Here is a 17,318-nt window from a genome sequence, read left to right as displayed (position 1 = left end):
ATCCCCTGCAGGTTAAATTTAATTATTCAGATTTTTTTTTTTCCAAGAGGGATTACTTGGGAGAAAATTATAAACCTTCAGAAGCCCAAATTTATTTGATGAAAATATACCAATTTAATTCATAAATATAAACTTAATGTGATTTTATTATAAAAACATGGGTATTGAATATAAAAACAATTTCATCTCCTTTATTGGCTAAATCATGTAATTATTGTTCTCTTACTCAGAAAGGGGTATCCTCTGATTATGATCAGGCACACTATAGATGTTAAATAGCATTGTTAAAAAGCGTTCTTTCGTTTTGCTTTTTTTTTTTTTTTTTGTGGTACACGGGCCTCTCACTGTTGTGGCCTCTCCCTTTGTGGAGCACAGGCTCTGGACGCGCAGCCTCAGCGGGCATGGCTCATGGGCCCAGCAGCTCCGTGGCATGTGGGATCTTCCCGCACTGGGGCACAAACCCGTGTCCCCTGCATCGGCAGGCGGACTCTCAACCACTGCGCCACCAGGGAAGCCCCTGTTTTGCTTTTTTTACCATTTCAAAAGATCAGGTCATGGAGACAAGGCAAATAACAGCAGAAAAAAAAAAAACTAGATAAAAGAATAAAATTACAAGTAATTCTTCTATAAAGAAAGAATTAGAAATCTAGTTTCCCAAGAGACAGAGGAAAAAAATTAAATAACTCATGAAGCAAGACATTGGTATTGAACCCACTTATCACTTAAGGGCAAGAATCACAGAATCAGAAATATATGTGTAATATAATAAACCAATGTTATCTCAATGAATAATAAAGCTAAAAAACCCCATATATTGCCACTGATTGTATGACAATAGACCACTGTTGTATTGCAGTAACATCCACTCCTGCTACACTAAATTATAATTAAATAAAAGAATCTGTAGATTTAACTTCTTACTTGTGCATACTCTTCCCTTATAGTCTTGCCACTTCCATGATAAATGTACACAGCTCCCCCATGATCATCTTCCAGGGGTGCTCCTATCACGATGTCATTAAATCCATCAAGATTGAGGTCTTTCACAGCAGAAATAGCTGTTCCAAAACGAGCCCCACATGGTTCATTTTTGTTTTCCTTTGTGCATGAATCGTGCTTCAGAGACGAACAGCAAGTCTGCTTCATGGGTTCCAGGCTCATTTGATATTCAAACCTTGTCTGGAAGAAAGATAAACAGGATACTTATGGATTTCTGTCATTACTACAGCAGAGCGAAGTTTCTAAGTACATACTAAATCAGCGCTACTAAAAACCATTTGTACCTCAATGGTAAAGTCTGTAAAATTTCTTAAAAAGTGTGTCTATCTGAGAGCAAAGTTAGAGATTTCAAAGAACAGACTGTAGCAGGGTGGGAAAGATGATGTACTGAGGACTTTAATGGATTCTCCTTTTAATGTAATCAAGTGAGTACGTAACTCACAGCAGCTTTTTAAAGCTGAAGAGCTGAATTTTAAAATCCTCAATTCGTGTCACTATCCTTTCTTCACCCATTACTGTGCTTTTTGGAAAAGTCTCTCTCTATTCTCCCCTATAAAGGATGGCAAGTGCTAGCAATGATGAACAGGAACAGATTTTCTTGGGAAAAAAGGGAAAAACAGCACAGGGGCAAAAAAATGTTGACAGGAGGAATCAAAAAGATGATAGGAAGAAAGATATGTAATTTATGATTTAAAATAATTAATATGGGAAAGACTCTAATAATTTAACAAGCTAAATAGATACATCCCAACTTTGCTGTAAACATCAAAAAATTCTTCTAATGAAGAAATCAAGAATTATTTTGCTTAGCAAATGATGTCTAAAGTTAGGATCAGAAAAACAAAATCTCACTGTAGCAGAGTGAAGTATTCCAAAGACCATAGCAGTTTGCTCAAAGTCTTTGGTGTCACTGCCTTAAAAGTCACTGCTTCTCCACAGTCTCTCCCCCTTCCCCCTTTACACACACACACACACACACACACACACACACACACACGCATAGAGCTTGAACTGTTAATGTGCCCCACCTCTAGACCACAGCTCATGAATGGTTGCCTGTGAATTTAGCAATTTAGTGAGATTTATTTATCTTTATTCTATATACTCTTTAAAAAGTTCACATTTACAAGCAGAAAATATCTAACAGTTTGAACTACTTTATCAGAATTCTAAATGTTCGTTTAGAGACTGAGGAGTTAGTGAGGTAGGCTGGCCCTGAAAGCTTCTTTGCTCCTTTTGCCGAAGCAAGTGAAAAATTAGAACAACATTATTAATTGAAATTTTAAGAAAGAAAGATTCTCCCAGATTTTGACCAAAGTTATCAGGTTACGGTTACCATTACCTGATTCAGAGCATAGATGTACACTTTTCCTTGTTCCTCCTTCTCTGTTCCCATGAACATAGGAGCCCCGACTAGAAGAATGTCAGTATTAGAATCTTTATCAATGTCAACTGTCGTCAAAACACTTCCAAAGTAGGAACCGATCTAGGACACAAGACAAAACAGAACAAAACAGTCTGATGAACATCAGAAATTCTCAAGGAAACTAAAAACCTGCATTTCTCTTACTTATACCAATTGAGAAGAGTGTTTGGGAGTCAGATGACAAAGGAAATGAAATATAGAAACCAATGCTACCTGAGAGCTCTTTATTTGCTCTTGCATGAAGCTAATGAATATTAGGTCCATCCTGGGGGATGAGCAGTTGTCATAGATTCTGTAACTTGAGAATAAGAGAAAGGATTTCCTCTGTATTTCACCCTAACCTCTCTTCTCCACAAATCAGAAAAGATCAGTAATAATACAACAATTTTTTAAGGAAATAAATGAAATAAACAATAGAAGGCATTCCTGAATGGCTTCAGTATATGTTTAAATACACCATGAGGAACTGAATTATCTCGGAACACTGGGGCAACATATTTCACCTTAGAGTCTTAGAAGACTGTCTACTCAACAAAATCGCTAAGTCTTGTCCCAGCAGCTATGAGAGATAGAGAAATATAAAAGGATTGCTGGGGGACCATCCTCTAGCAGGACTGTATTTTCTCTTTAATGATAGGGATGAATTTTAGGGAAATCCAGGGTACTTGTGCTTCATCATCCAAGTGCAATAACTTTCTCAAATGTTGACCTGTGTCTGATGTTCGACGTGCTGTATAATTTTATCCTTGAAATTTCCTGTCGTCTTCCATGACTTTACTTTTGCTCTTCTGATTCTGCCACTGTATCACAGACCATTCTTTCTTTCCATTTTGCCGGCTCCTTTCTCTCCTTCCATTCCCTAGATTTTGGCCTCCCCTGAGTTCAGGCCTGCAACCATTCCCTTCTTTTAGATGACCAATTCTCCCCTACCAATTCCCACTATCTCAAATGGCAAATGCACTCCATCTTCCTTCTCAAGACTCCCAGTTCTACATTTCTACAGATTGCCAGACAGCTGCTAGACACTGATTTCTTGAATGTCCTTTTCTCACAGGCTTATGAAAGGTTTAAAAGGTCTTTGCTTTTAGGTTGAATTAATTACAAATGTTAAATAAAATGCTGTAAGATCTGGCAATATTGGGTCTTCATTCCCACATGGCAATAGCCGACTGAAGCTGAGCAGGGGCTAAGCCCATGGATGGTTCACAAGCTGCCCAGCCCATGGTTCCCACTTTCTATTGTCTTCTGTCCAGCAGCTTTTTTATTTGTTTACCTCCTTGCCACCTGCAACCATTTGGATTTGTGCTCACTGTTACAGAAAACATGTCTAAAACCAAACACCATTTAAAAAATATCTAAACTGCTTGAGTTGCTGACATTCTTTTTTTTTTCTGAATTTTTGAATTTTATTTCATTTATTTTTTTATACAGCAGGTTCATATTAGTCATCCATTTTATACACATCAGTGTATACATGTCAATCCCAATTGCCCAATCCAGCACACCCCCACCCCCACCCACCTCTGCTTTCCCCCCTTGGTGTCCATACATTTGTTCTCTACATCTGTGTCTCAATTTCTGCCCTGAAAACCGGTTCATCTGTACCATTTTTCTAGGTTTCACATATATGCGTTAATATATTTGTTTTTCTCTTTCTGACTTACTTCACTCTGTATGACAGTCTCTAGATCCATCCATGTCTCTACAAATAACCCAATTTTGTTCCTCATTATGGCTGAGTAATATCCCATTGTATATATGTACCACATCTTCTTTATCCATTCGTCTGTCGATGGGCATTTGGGTTGCTTCCATGACATGGCTATTATAAATAGTGCTGCAATGAGCATTGGGGTGCATGTGTCTTTTTGAATTATGGTTTTCTCTGGGTACATGCCCGGTAGTGGGATTGCTGGGTCATATGGTAATTCTATTTTTAGTTTTTTATGGAACCTCCATACTGTTCTCCATAGTGGCTGTATCAATTTACATTCTCACCAGCAGTGCAAGAGGGTTCCCTTTTGTCCACACCCTCTCCAGCATTTGTTGTTTGTAGATTTTCTGATGATGCCCATCCTAACTGGTGTGAGGTGATACCTCATTGTAGTTTTGATTTGCATTTCTCTAATAATTAGTGATGTTGAGCAGCTTTTCCTATGCTTCTTGGCCATCTGTATGTCTTCTTTGGAGAAATGTCTATTTAGGTCTTCTGCCCATTTTTGATTAGGTTGTTTGTTTAATAATGTTGAGCTGCATGCTTCTATATTTTGGAGATTAATCCTTTGTCCGTTGATTCGTTTGCAAATATTTTCTCCCATTCTGAGGGTTGTCTTTTCATCTTGATTGTAGTTCCCTTTGCTTTGCAAAAGCTTTTAAGTTTCATTAGGTCCCATTTGTTTACTTTTGTTTTTATGAGTTGCTGACATTCTAATCATGGCGCCCTTTCTCCCAGACTCCCAGGCTTGAAACTCAAATCACTCATGATTTACATTATTCGTGATACTCTCCTCAAGCGTTCATAAGCAATTTTTTTCACAAAATTTTACACTTCCTGTCTTAGAGACAATCAATAGAGTGATAATGGGCCTAAGATGTCATCCAAATGGTTTCTTTTACAATCTTGTCAATTCTTCCTTATTTCTGTCTGCCACATCCCTTCCTTTTCTATTTTTATTGTTGATCTACCATTTCAGGTTCTTCTCGCCTCATCCTTCAGCTCCAACAAAAGCCTTGTTTTTTATTGTTTATGCATTTTCTGACTATAAATGTTGTCAAAGGGCTAATAACACCCCCTCAGCTGGTAAAAGAGAATCTGACCTTTGGCTTATTCTAACTCTGTCCCCCTGGAAATATGATCATCATATTCAGCTATAACACTTAGCAACATGGAGTGTGGTGAAAAAAATCTCTGATTGGAACATTGCATTTAGGCTGGGTGGAATTATAAACATCCGATGGAGATAACATATTTTGGGCTTCCTAGATTGCAGTGACTCTTCTAACTGCATGCCTTTAGCAGGACCCAGGGAAGCTATGTCTATGGTGCTGTTATAAAAGATGTTGGCTCCTGTAGGGCTTTAAAGCCAGGGCAGCTCCTGCACCTGCTTTAAGTGTCTGTCTCTTGGGACCTCAGCTGTGCTGCTGTGCTGGGTTGCTTCCAGGGCTCCTACAGGGGAGGGAGGCCGGTGCTGCCCTGCCCTTCTGAGTAGTTTGTGTGAGTGTGTGTTGGGGGGGTAGTCTAGTGAGTTGGAATGTTTAGTGAAGCCCAAGAACGCCCCCATCCTATGAGGAATGTAGAATAAAATCTCATTCTAGAATACCTGGAAAATGCAGAAAACTATGAAGAAAGGAATAAAAATTACCCAAATTATCACCATTTAATAATAACCAACAACAGCACAGATGTTTCTTTCAGTTTAAAAAAGACTTATATATACTTATGTTTGCATATTGCATATATAATTTCTTAAACGACTTTTAATATTCAATATTATCTAATGAGAATTCTCTGACTTTACACATTACAAATTATTTCCCATCACCTCCAGGGGAAAATCCAAACTCCTTAGTCTACCATTCAAAACCTCACACAGTTGGGCCCCACTGGCTCTTTCACTGTGCTTTCTACCTATCTACATTCTGTCTTTCTTCTAGACTAGCCCACATTTTATCTCTTATTAAGACTTTCTGTACCATCCTAGCTTAAAAGAATCTATGTTCTGAATTTACTGTCTGTGGCCCTGGCACTTTCATGCTTATTAATGTTTTAGATTTCTTTGCTTGTGTATATGTTTGTACATCTGTATCTACATCATTATCTACACATCCTACACCTACCTCCATCCAGCTGAAATATTACTGACGCCAAAGACACAGACACTTTAGATTCCTCCAAGGAACTTAACATGGGGCCCTGTTCACAGTGCATGTTGAATATGGGGGTACTGTTTTTTAAAAAGTTTAGGACAACAGACAGTTCAATTTACATAGATAGAGTGTGAATGGATTAATTGAAAACAACGATTTTGAAGTTTACCTGTTCTCCATGGAGTGTCTGGAGAATCCTGATGTCTCCATCCTCCATCCTGTAGATGACCACCTGGCCTGTATGATTGTACCGTGGCTGTCCGGCAATGTAGAGCACATCTCCAGAAACAGTGGCGGAGTTTACTGTGTAACCTAACGAAAGACAGACGCTGGATATACTCACTGGCCCCTTGGAGTTTGCATGGAATAAGTTAAAATCCATTTTAAACGGTTGGGAGAATCATTGTTATATGTTTATATGGACTTCTCTTTTTTTGAAAATAAATATATATACTTTAATGCAGGAAAGTTTGTTTAGGTAGAAGCTTTTAGTGTGCTCCCTAATTATCTACCACAACTGCTTCATTCTGAAAAGGTATTTTCCCCCAAACCTCAGTTTTTCATTGTTTAAAAGCACAAATGATATAACATTGACAGGAAAAGAAAACACACACACACACATACAAAACTCTCGCAATCTCAATTTACCCCTTTGAAATAAATCAACTGTATTTCATTTGGATGCATGTGTCTGTGCCATAGAAATCCATAACTTTATACAGTTGTAATCATAGTAAATGTAAACGTTTTCTGTATTGCTGCCTAGGTTTTTAATTGTAATTTTAAATGGTTGAAGCTTCCTTCTCAGTTAAGGTATAAATGCCTTGTGTTTATACCATAGGACCATTCCCTGTTGGAATGGTGGAATTTAGGTGTTTTTTTTAAATTTTTTGGCATTACACTTAAGCCTGCAAAGACATCTTTGAGTATTCAATTTTTTTCTTTCTTTTGGATTTTTTTGATGACAAATTTCAAGGAATAGCTTACTGGAGCAAATTTTTAATGGTTCTTATAATGTCTGACAAATTGTTTCCAGAATATTTGTACTAATTCATTCCATGAACAGCCACTGGAGAGAGTAGTTTAACCAAATTCTTACAAACATTAGGTACATTACTATTATTTAAAATTGTGGATGCTCTAATAAATGTTAAACAATATCACCTTGCTGTGATTTAAATTTTCATTTGTTTGATTAAAAGTAAGCTTGAACAGTTTTTCACAATTATTCCTCTTTTTAATTGGGCCTTCATGACCTTTAAAATTTTAAACTGTGTCTTTAAAGCAGATTATTATTAATTTTTGAGTGAAGAATTAGATTTATTCTTTGTATCTCTAGAGAACAGAGCTAAATCAATAGATAAAAATTACCATGTGGAGATTTCAACTCTACAGAAGGAAGAAATGTTCTAATAACCAGAACTGTCCATCATTGGAGTAGAAGGCAGATTATTTTTCCAAATGCCACAGAATAGCATTTTTTACTGAGAAAAAGATTATATTGATAACTCACTTACCAAGTATTTTACCATAAGATAATAGTTCCACTTTCTTCCAAAACTTTAAAAGAGGAACAGAAGTTTTGTACTGAAATATGTTTATTCTTACAAGTCCTAAAGGAACACAATTCCTCAGCCATATTCCCTTTCATGAATATTTTTCTCATATTTTCATTTCTTCAACTTAGAGCTTTTTAAAAAAATTACTATACATAATAGAGACTGTAAAATATTCTTTTTCTAATGTGTAATGTGTTATATTTTTATGTTACTAACCACAGTATTGCTTAAAAAATAAAAACTTTACAGTCATGTTTATACATAAATAAAATGGAAAAGAAGACTGCAAAACAAAGGTTGTTGTATTTCATGCAGCTCTATTAGAAATATTAAGAAGAGAGTGGGGTGAGTGGGGTGAGAGTACACAGTGATTTTTTTTTTTGCAATTTTCAGAGCTGTGAATGCAAACTGATAAAAGAACCTTTAAAAAATAAGTTGAAAATTATGTCTGAGGCTTGGAGTTGTGTGATTATCTACTTGACTTTGATGATGCACAATTGATTACTAAACCGTTAGCTGAAATCTTCACAGTGACAATAACAACCAGTCAGGTAGTCCTGGTTGAAGCTCAGGCATCTAAAGACAATAAAGAGAAAGTGAGAACAAGGGCCCAGTAAAGTCTAGTCATAATAGAAGGATAATCATTATAAAGATTTAAAAGCTTAATATCACTTTCTGAAAAGGAAAGGCACACGATTGAAGAGAAAGGAAAATTGATGGCATGGTTCTGTGTGTAGATTTATAAAGAGTAAATCCTGTCAGCTCTCACGATTCACTTCTTGGGAAAAGTGCTACGATCTGGTGAGGTAAGGGGAAACAGGTAGAATCTGACTTGATGTCATGAATTGGCCTCACATCTTTACTTTTCCTCGTGAATCAGTCTAGCGTGATTAGAAATCAGCAAACTGTGGGTGGGGGAGGTAGGGAACAGGATCTCGACTGTATTCTCACCAGCAAACCCACTTGCCGAGTGCATGTTGGCAAAAGGCAGTTACTGGGCTATAGAGACAGGTGGATGATTCCATCCTGAGGGAGGTTGCACAGCTTCAGTTCCTGCTTCTTTCTGATTATTATTGGTTACTATGGCATTTTTAATAAACTGTCTACCTCTCACTTTTCTTCTTCAGTAAGAATTTCCATAGTCTAACAACTTTCAATCCACATGGATTGAGAGAACACATTCAAACTCTTCTTAATGTGTAACCTATACAAGGAAACATTTTGAAAGCTTAATTTTAGATTTAGAATAATATTTGGGGGAAGAAAAGCTATTTTTCTCCCCTGACCTCTTTCTGAGTGCTTTTCTATTTTGGAAGAAATCTTACATATAATAAACTTTATGTTGGCAAAATGTCTAAAGCGCCAACCTGTGACTAAGATAATGAAAGGATTTCTGAAACAAACCAAAAACACATCATCTGAGCAGACTGTAGACAACATACCCCCAAATTTCCTTTTCTGGGCAGACAGGAGTCATGTATTATAAATACTGTGGTCAGAAATGAAGGTTGTCTTAACTTTTTTTGCTTACAGCAGTATCTTTCAGTCCTGAATTCTCTAAGTCTGCTCTAAGCAAATCATTAACCCAAGGTTTTTGAGAATAATAGATTTAGAGTTCTGTAAGTTTATTTGTTTTTAAGGAATTCAATGATAATCACTCAGAATACCAAAATTACTATAGTATTATTTATAAAATAACATTAGTATTTAATATATTATTAAATATCGTGTTAAAGTGTGTGAACTTCCTTAGAGAAGTGACAATGTCACTCACATCTTTGTGGACTTCAATGTCTTTGTGGGCAATGTCTTTAATGTTGTAACTATTCAATACTAATTAGTAGTAGTATTAATGTCAGCTATTCTTAGTAGGTATATAATACACCTGTATTAGTTTTCTATTGTTGTTGTAACAAATTACCATAAACTTGATGGTAACACATCACAAATATATTATCTTTTCAAGTTAGAAATCAGACCTAGGTCTCCCTGGGCTAAAATCACGGTGTTGGCAGGGCTGGGTTCCTTCTGGATGCTGTAGAGGAGAATCCATTTCCTTGCCCACTGTGGCTTCTAGAGACCACCCACATTCCTTAGCTGTGGCCCACCTTCTCCATCTTAAAAGCCAATATTGCATATCTCTGACCATTTTTCTATAGTTCTATCATCCCCTGTACACATCCAGGAAAGCTTCTCTGATTTTAAAAACCCATGTGATGAGACTGGGCCCAGCCAGGTATCTCAGGATAATCTCCTCATGTTAAAATCTTTAACTTAATCACATCTGCAATGTCCCTTTTGCCATATAAGATCTGGATCTTGGGATTAGGACATGCACATCTTTAGGGCATTGTTCTGCCTATCATAATACTAATAATAAGAGGAATGTTTTCTATACAATATTACATAATATACAACAATAGACAATACCTATTGAAGGTCAGCTGTCTGTCAAGCACAACACTAAGCACCTTACAGGTATTATTTAATCTCATTTTCATAACAAACCAAATTATATATATATTTTTAAATAAATAAGAAAATTGAGGCTTTGAGGAATAAGGCAATTTGTCTAAAGTCATAACCAGGGGCAGAGTCAGAAAGCAAACTCAAGATTCTATGACCTAAGAGTATCTCTGTACTGTCTGATTGTATACACAGTGCCATAACCACTTCAAGTCACTTCAAGTATGATGGGATCAGCAGCTTTATAATTTTTATTTTTATGGGTTCATGATGTTCCATTAAGTGGATTTGCTATTTACCACTTACTTAACTATTCCCTTATTTTTGAACATTAAGGATATGCCATTTACCTCAATAAAATACTATGAAAACAACTGTTCCCTTGGCATTCTTAAATAATTGGATTTTTTCTTTAGGTTAGATCCTCAGAAATGAAATTTCGAGGTCAAGGTGGTGTAAACATTTTTATGGCTCTGGATACACACTGTCAAACGACTTTCCTAAAAAGTTATATTCCTTTATATGCCACTGTTACATATGAGGACAAATGTTCTCAGATTCTTCTATCTAGGATGGAAAGAAACCTCAGGTTAAACTGGTTCTTGATTTCAAGGTATTTCACATAGAACAGTCTCATAGAATCTTAGAACATGAAGAACCTTTAGAAATTATCTAACCTGAGATTGGTTCAAGATGGAGGAGTAGAAGGACGTGCTCTAACTCCCTCTTACAAGTGCACCGGAATCACATCTAACTGCTGAACAATCATTGACAGGAAGACACTGGAACTCACCAAAAAAGATACCCCACATCCAAAGACAAAGGAGAAGCCACAATGAGATGGTGGGAGGGGTGCAATCACAATAAAATCAAATCCCATAACTGCTGGGTGGGTGATTCACAAAGTGGAGATCACTTATACCACAGAAGTCCACCTACTGGAGTGAAGGCTTTGAGCCCCTTGTCAGGCTTCCCAATTCGGGGGTCCAGCAATGGGAGGAGGAATTCCTAGAGAATCAGACTTTGAAGGCTAGCAGGATTTGACTGCAGGACTTCGACAGGACTGGGGAAAACAGAGACTCCACTCTTGGAGGGCACACACAAAGAAGTGTGCGTATCGGGACCCAGGGGAAGGAGCAGTAACCCCATAGGAGACTGAACCAGACCTACCTGCTAGTGTTGGAGGGTCTCCTGCAGAGGCGGGGGGTGGCTGTGGCTCACCGTGGGGACAAGGACACTGGCAGCAGAAGTTCTGGGAAGTACTCCTTGGTGTGAGCCCTTCCAGAGTCCGCCATCAGCCCCACCAAAGAGCCCTGGTAGGCTCAAGTGTTGGGTCACATCAGGCCAAACAACCAACAGGGAGGGAACCCAGCCTCACCCATCAGCAGAGAAGCAGATTAAAGTTTTACTGAGCTCTGCCCATGAGTGCAACAGCCAGCTCTACCCACCACCAGTCCCTCCCATCAGGAAACTTGCACAAGCCTCTTAGATAGCCTCATCCACCAGAGGGCACACAGCAGAAGCAAGAAGAACTACAATCCTGCAGCCTGTGGAAAAAAAAAAACATATTCACAGAAAGACAGACAAGACGAAAAGGCAGAGGGCTATGTACCAAATGAAGGAACAAGGTAAAACCCCAGAAAAACAACTAAATGCAGTGGAGATAGGCAACCCTCCAGAAAAAGAATTCAGATTAATGATAGTGAAGATGATCCAGGACCTCAGAAAAAGAATGGAGGCAAAGATCAAGAAGACTCAAGAAATGGTTAACAAGGACCTAGAAGAATTAAAGAACAAAAAAACAGAGATGAACAATACAATAACTGAAATGAAAAAAACACTAGAAGGAATCAATAGCAGAATAACTAAGGCAGAAGAACGGATAAGTGACCTGGAAGACAGAATGGTGGAATTCACTGCTGTGGAACAGAATAAAGAAAAAAGAATGAAAAGAAATGAAGACAGCCTAAGAGACTACTGGGACAACATTAGATGCAACAACATTTACATCATAGGGGTCTCAGAAGGAGAAGAGAGAGAGAAAGGACCCGAGAAAATATTTCAAGAGAATATAGTTGAAAACTTCCCTAACATGGGAAAGGGAATAGCCACCCAAGTCCAGGAAGGGCAGAGAGTCCCAGGAAGGATAAACTCAAGGAGAAACACGCCGAGACACATAGTAATCAAGTTGGCAAAAATTAAAGACAAAGAAAAATTATTGAAAGCAACAGGGAAAAACGACAATTAACATACAAGGGAACTCCCATAAGGTTAACAGCTGATTTCTTAGGAGAAACTCTAGAAGCCAGAAGGGAGTGGCATGACATATTTAAAGTGATGAAAGGGAAGAACCTACAACCAAGATTACTCTACCCGGCAAGGATCTCATTCAGATTTGATGGAGAAATCAAAAGCTTTGCAGACAAGCAAAAGCTAAGAGAATTCAGCACCACCAAACCAGCTCTACAGCAAATGCTAAAGGAACTTCTCTAAGTGGGAAACACAAGAGAAGAAAAGGACCTACAAAAACAAATCCATAACAACTAAGAAAATGGTAATAGGAACATACATATTGATAATTACCTTCAATGTAAATGGGTTAAATGCTCCAAACAAAAGACACAGGCTCCCTGAATGGATACAAAAACAAGACCCATATATATGTTGTCTATAAGAGACTTACGTCAGACCTAGGGACACATACAGATTGAAAGTGAGGAAATGGAGAAAGATATTCCATGCAAATGGAAATCAAAAGGAAGCTGGAGTAGCAATACTCATATCAGATAAAATAGACTTTAAAATAAAGAATGTTACAAGAGACAAGGAAGGACACTACATAATGATCAAGGGATCAATCCAAGAATAAGATAGAACAATTATAAATATATATGCACCCAACATAGGAGCATCTCAATACATAAGGCAACTGTTAACAGCTATAAAAGAGGAAATCGACAGGAACACAATAATAATGGGGGACTTTAACACCTCACTTACACCAATGGACAGATCATCCAAAATGAAAACAAATAAGGAAACAGAAGCTTTAAATGACACAATAGACCAGATAGATTTAACTGATAATTATAGGACATTCCATCCAAAAACAGCAGATCACACTTTCTTCTCAAGTGCGTACAGAACATTCTCCAGGGTAGATCATATCTTGGGTCACAAATTAAGCCTCAGTAAATTTAAGAAAATTGAAATCATATCAAGAATCTTTTCTGACCACAATGCTATGAGATTGGAAAGCAATTACAGGGAAAAAATATGTAAAAAACACAAACACATGGAGGTTAAACAATACGTTACTAAATAACCAAGAGATCACTGAAGAAATCAAAGAGGAAATCAGAAAATACCTAGAGACAAATGACAATGAAAACACGATGATCCAAAACCTATGAGATGCAGCAAAAGCAATTCTAAGAGGGAAGTTTATAGCAATACAAGCCTACCTCAAGAAACAAGAAAAATCTCAAATAAACAATGTAACCTTCCACCTAAAGGCACTAGAGAAAGAAGTACAAACAAAACCCAAAGTTAGTAGAAGGAAAGAAATCATAAAGATCAGAGCAGAAATAAATGAAATAGAAACAAAGAAAACAATAGCAAAGATCAATAAAACTAAAAGCTGCTTCTTTGAGAAGATAAACAAAATTGATAAACCATTAGCCAGACTCATCAAGAAAAAGAGGGAGAGGACTCAGATCAATGAAATTAGAAATGAAAAAGAAAAAGTTACAACAGACACCACAGAAATAAAGCATCCTAAGAGACTACTACAAGCAACTCTATGCCAATAAAATGGACAACCTGGAAAAATGGACAAATTCTTAGAAAGGTATAACCTTCCAAGACTGAACCAGGAAGAAATAGAAAATATGAACAGACCAATCACAAGTAATGAAACTGAAACTGTGATTAAAAATCTTCCAACAAACAAAAGTCCAGGACCAGATGGCTTCACAGGTGAATTCTATCAAACATTTAGCGAAGAGCTAACAGCCATCCTTCTCAAACTCTTCCAAAAAATTGCAGAGGAAGGAACACTTCCAAACTCATTCTATGAGGCCACCATCACCCTGATACCAAAACCAGACAAAGATACTACAAAAAAAAAAAAAATTACAGGCCAATATCACTGATGAATATAGATGCAAAAACCCTCAACAAGATACTAGCAAACAGAATCCAACAACACATTAAAAGGATCATACAACATGATCAAGTCGGATTTATCCCAGGGATGCAAGAATTCTTCAATATACGGAAATCAATCAATGTGACACACCATATTAACAAATTGAAGAAGAAAAACCATATGACCATCTCAATAAATGCAGAAAAAGCTTTTGAAAAAATTCAACACCCATTTATGATAAAAACTCTCCAGAAAGTAGGCATAGAGGGAACCTACCTCAACATAATAAAGGCCATATATGACAAACCTAGAGCAAACATCATTCTCAATGGTGAAAAACTGAAAGTATTTCCTCTAAGATCAGGAACAAGACAAGGATGTCCACTCTCACCACTATTATTCAACATAGTTTTGGAAGTCCTAGCCACAGCAATCAGGGAAGAAAAAGAAATAAAAGGAATACAAACTGGAAAAGAAGAAGTAAAGCTGTCACTATTTGCAGATGACATGATAGTATACATAGAGAATGCTAAAGATGCCACCAGAAAACTATGAGAGCTAATCAATGAATTTGGTACAGTTGCAGGATACAAAATTAATGCACAGAAATCTCTGGAATTCCTATACACTAATGATGAAAAATCTGGAAGAGAAATTAAGAAAACACTTCCATTTACCATCGCAACAAAAAGAATAAAATACCTAGGAACAAACCTACCTAGGGAGGCAAAAGACTTGTATGCAGAAAACTATAAGATACTGATGAAAGAAATTAAAGATAATACAAACAGATGGAGAGATATACCATGTTCTTGGATTGGAAGAATCAATATTGTGAAAATGACTCTACTACCCAAAGCAATCTACAGATTCAATGCAATCCCGATCAAATTACCAATGGCAGTTTTTATAGAACTAGAACAAAAAACCTTAAAATTTGTGTGGAGATACAAAAGACCCCGAATAGCCAAAGCAGTCTTGAGGGAAAAAAACGGAGCTGGAAGAATCAGACTCCCAGACTTCAGACAATACTACAAAGCTACAGTAATCAAGACAATATGCTACTGGCACAAAAACAGAAATATAGATAAATGGAACAGGATACAAAGCCCAGAGATAAGCCCATGCACCTATGGTCAACTAATCTATGACAAAGGAGGCAAGGATATACAATAGATAAAAGACAGTGTCTTCAATAAGTGGTGCTGGGAAAACTGGACAGCTACATGTAAAAGAATGAAATTAGAACACTCTCTAACACCATATACAAAAATAAACTCAAAATGGATTAGAGGCCTAAATGTAAGACTGGACACTATAAAACTCTTAGAGGAAAACATAGGAAGAACGCTCTTTGACATAAATCACAGCAAGATTTGTTTTGATCCACCTCTTAGAGTAATGGAAAGAAAAGCAAAAAAAAAAAAAAAAAAAAAAACAAATAGGACCTAATGAAACTTAAAAGCTTTTGCAAAGCAAAGGAAACTACAATCAAGATGAAAAGACAACCCTCAGAATGGGAGAAAATATTTGCAAACGAATCAACGGACAAAGGATTAATCTCCAAAATATATAAACAGCTTATGTAGCTCAATATTAAAAAAAACAAACAACCCAATGCAAAAACGGGCAGGAGACCTAAATAGACATTTCTCCAAAGAAGACATACAGATGGCCAAGAAGCATAGGAAAAGCTGCTCAACATCACTAATTATTAGAGAAATGCAAATCAAAACTACAATGAGGTATCACCTCACACCAGTCAGAATGGGCATCATCAGAAAATCTACAAACAACAAATGCTGGAGAGGGTGTGGAGAAAAGGGAACCCTCTTGCACTGTTGGTGAGAATGTAAATTGATACAGGCACTATGGAGAACAGTATGGAGGTTCCTTAAAAATTAAAAATAGAATTACCATATGACCCAGCAATCCCACTACTGGGCATGTACCCAGAGAAAACCACAATTCAAAAAGACACATGCACCCCAATGTTCATTGCAGCACTATTTATAATAGCCATGTCATGGAAGCAACCTAAATGTCCATCGACAGACGAATGGATAAAGAAGATGTGGTATATATATACAATGGAATATTACTCCGCCATAATAAGGAACAAAATTGGGTTATTTGTAGAGACATGGATGGATCTAGAGACTGTCATACAGAGTGAAGTAAGTCAGAAAGAGAAAAACAAATATCGTATATTAACGCATATATGTGAAACCTAGAAAAATGGTACAGATGAACCGGTTTGCAGGGCAGAAATGCAGACACAGATGTAGAGAACAAATGTATGGACACCAATGGGGGAAAGTGGCTGGCGGGGGAGGGGGGTGGTGTGATGAACTGGGATATTGGGACTGACATATATACACTAATATGTATAAAATGGATAACTAATAAGAACCTGCTGTATAAAAAAATAAAAATTAAAAAAAGAAATTATCCAACCTAACCTCCTTTCCTCTTTTTTAGGCATCCTATGTCACAGCTCATATCATACTGACAGGATTTGGTTGGTTCTGTTACTGTCTCTTATCCAGAAAGGTAAGCTTCATCAGTACAGGGATAAATATCCCTTCTTTATCTTGTTATCCTCAATTTATAACTGAATGTTTGGCACACTGCAGGTACTCATTATTGTAAGTGCTTCCTTGATCAACCCAGAATCAGGCACTTTAGCGTGGCGAAATGAACACTGGAATAAGAATCAGAAAACCTAGATTCTACTTTCAGATTTGCCACAGTTAGCTGCGACATAATATTTCTACTCCTCAATTTCTTAATTTGGCAAATTAGATGTGTACCACTCGCTTTCTAAGATCTCTTTTAATTGTAAAACTCA

The 17,318-nt window shown here is 37.1% G+C and overlaps 1 protein-coding gene across 3 annotated transcripts in view; it reads right to left on the bottom strand.

Annotated features, from left to right (window-relative positions):
- Positions 1-17,318, bottom strand: part of ITGA1 (integrin subunit alpha 1) — a 171,724-nt gene that overhangs the window by 43,319 nt on the left and 111,087 nt on the right. For all 3 annotated transcript variants that reach the window (XM_067730653.1, XM_067730654.1, XM_067730655.1), the window contains 3 exons: positions 6,462-6,604; positions 2,342-2,485; positions 922-1,179 (listed from right to left, as the gene is read on the bottom strand). In XM_067730653.1, the coding sequence (XP_067586754.1) occupies positions 922-1,179; positions 2,342-2,485; positions 6,462-6,604 (545 nt within the window). The remainder of the gene's footprint in view (positions 1-921; positions 1,180-2,341; positions 2,486-6,461; positions 6,605-17,318) is intronic.

This window comes from Pseudorca crassidens, chromosome 3 (assembly GCF_039906515.1).
Source record: "Pseudorca crassidens isolate mPseCra1 chromosome 3, mPseCra1.hap1, whole genome shotgun sequence".
NCBI lineage: Eukaryota > Metazoa > Chordata > Mammalia > Artiodactyla > Delphinidae > Pseudorca > Pseudorca crassidens.
This window is presented reverse-complemented; position numbering and strand designations above follow the sequence as displayed.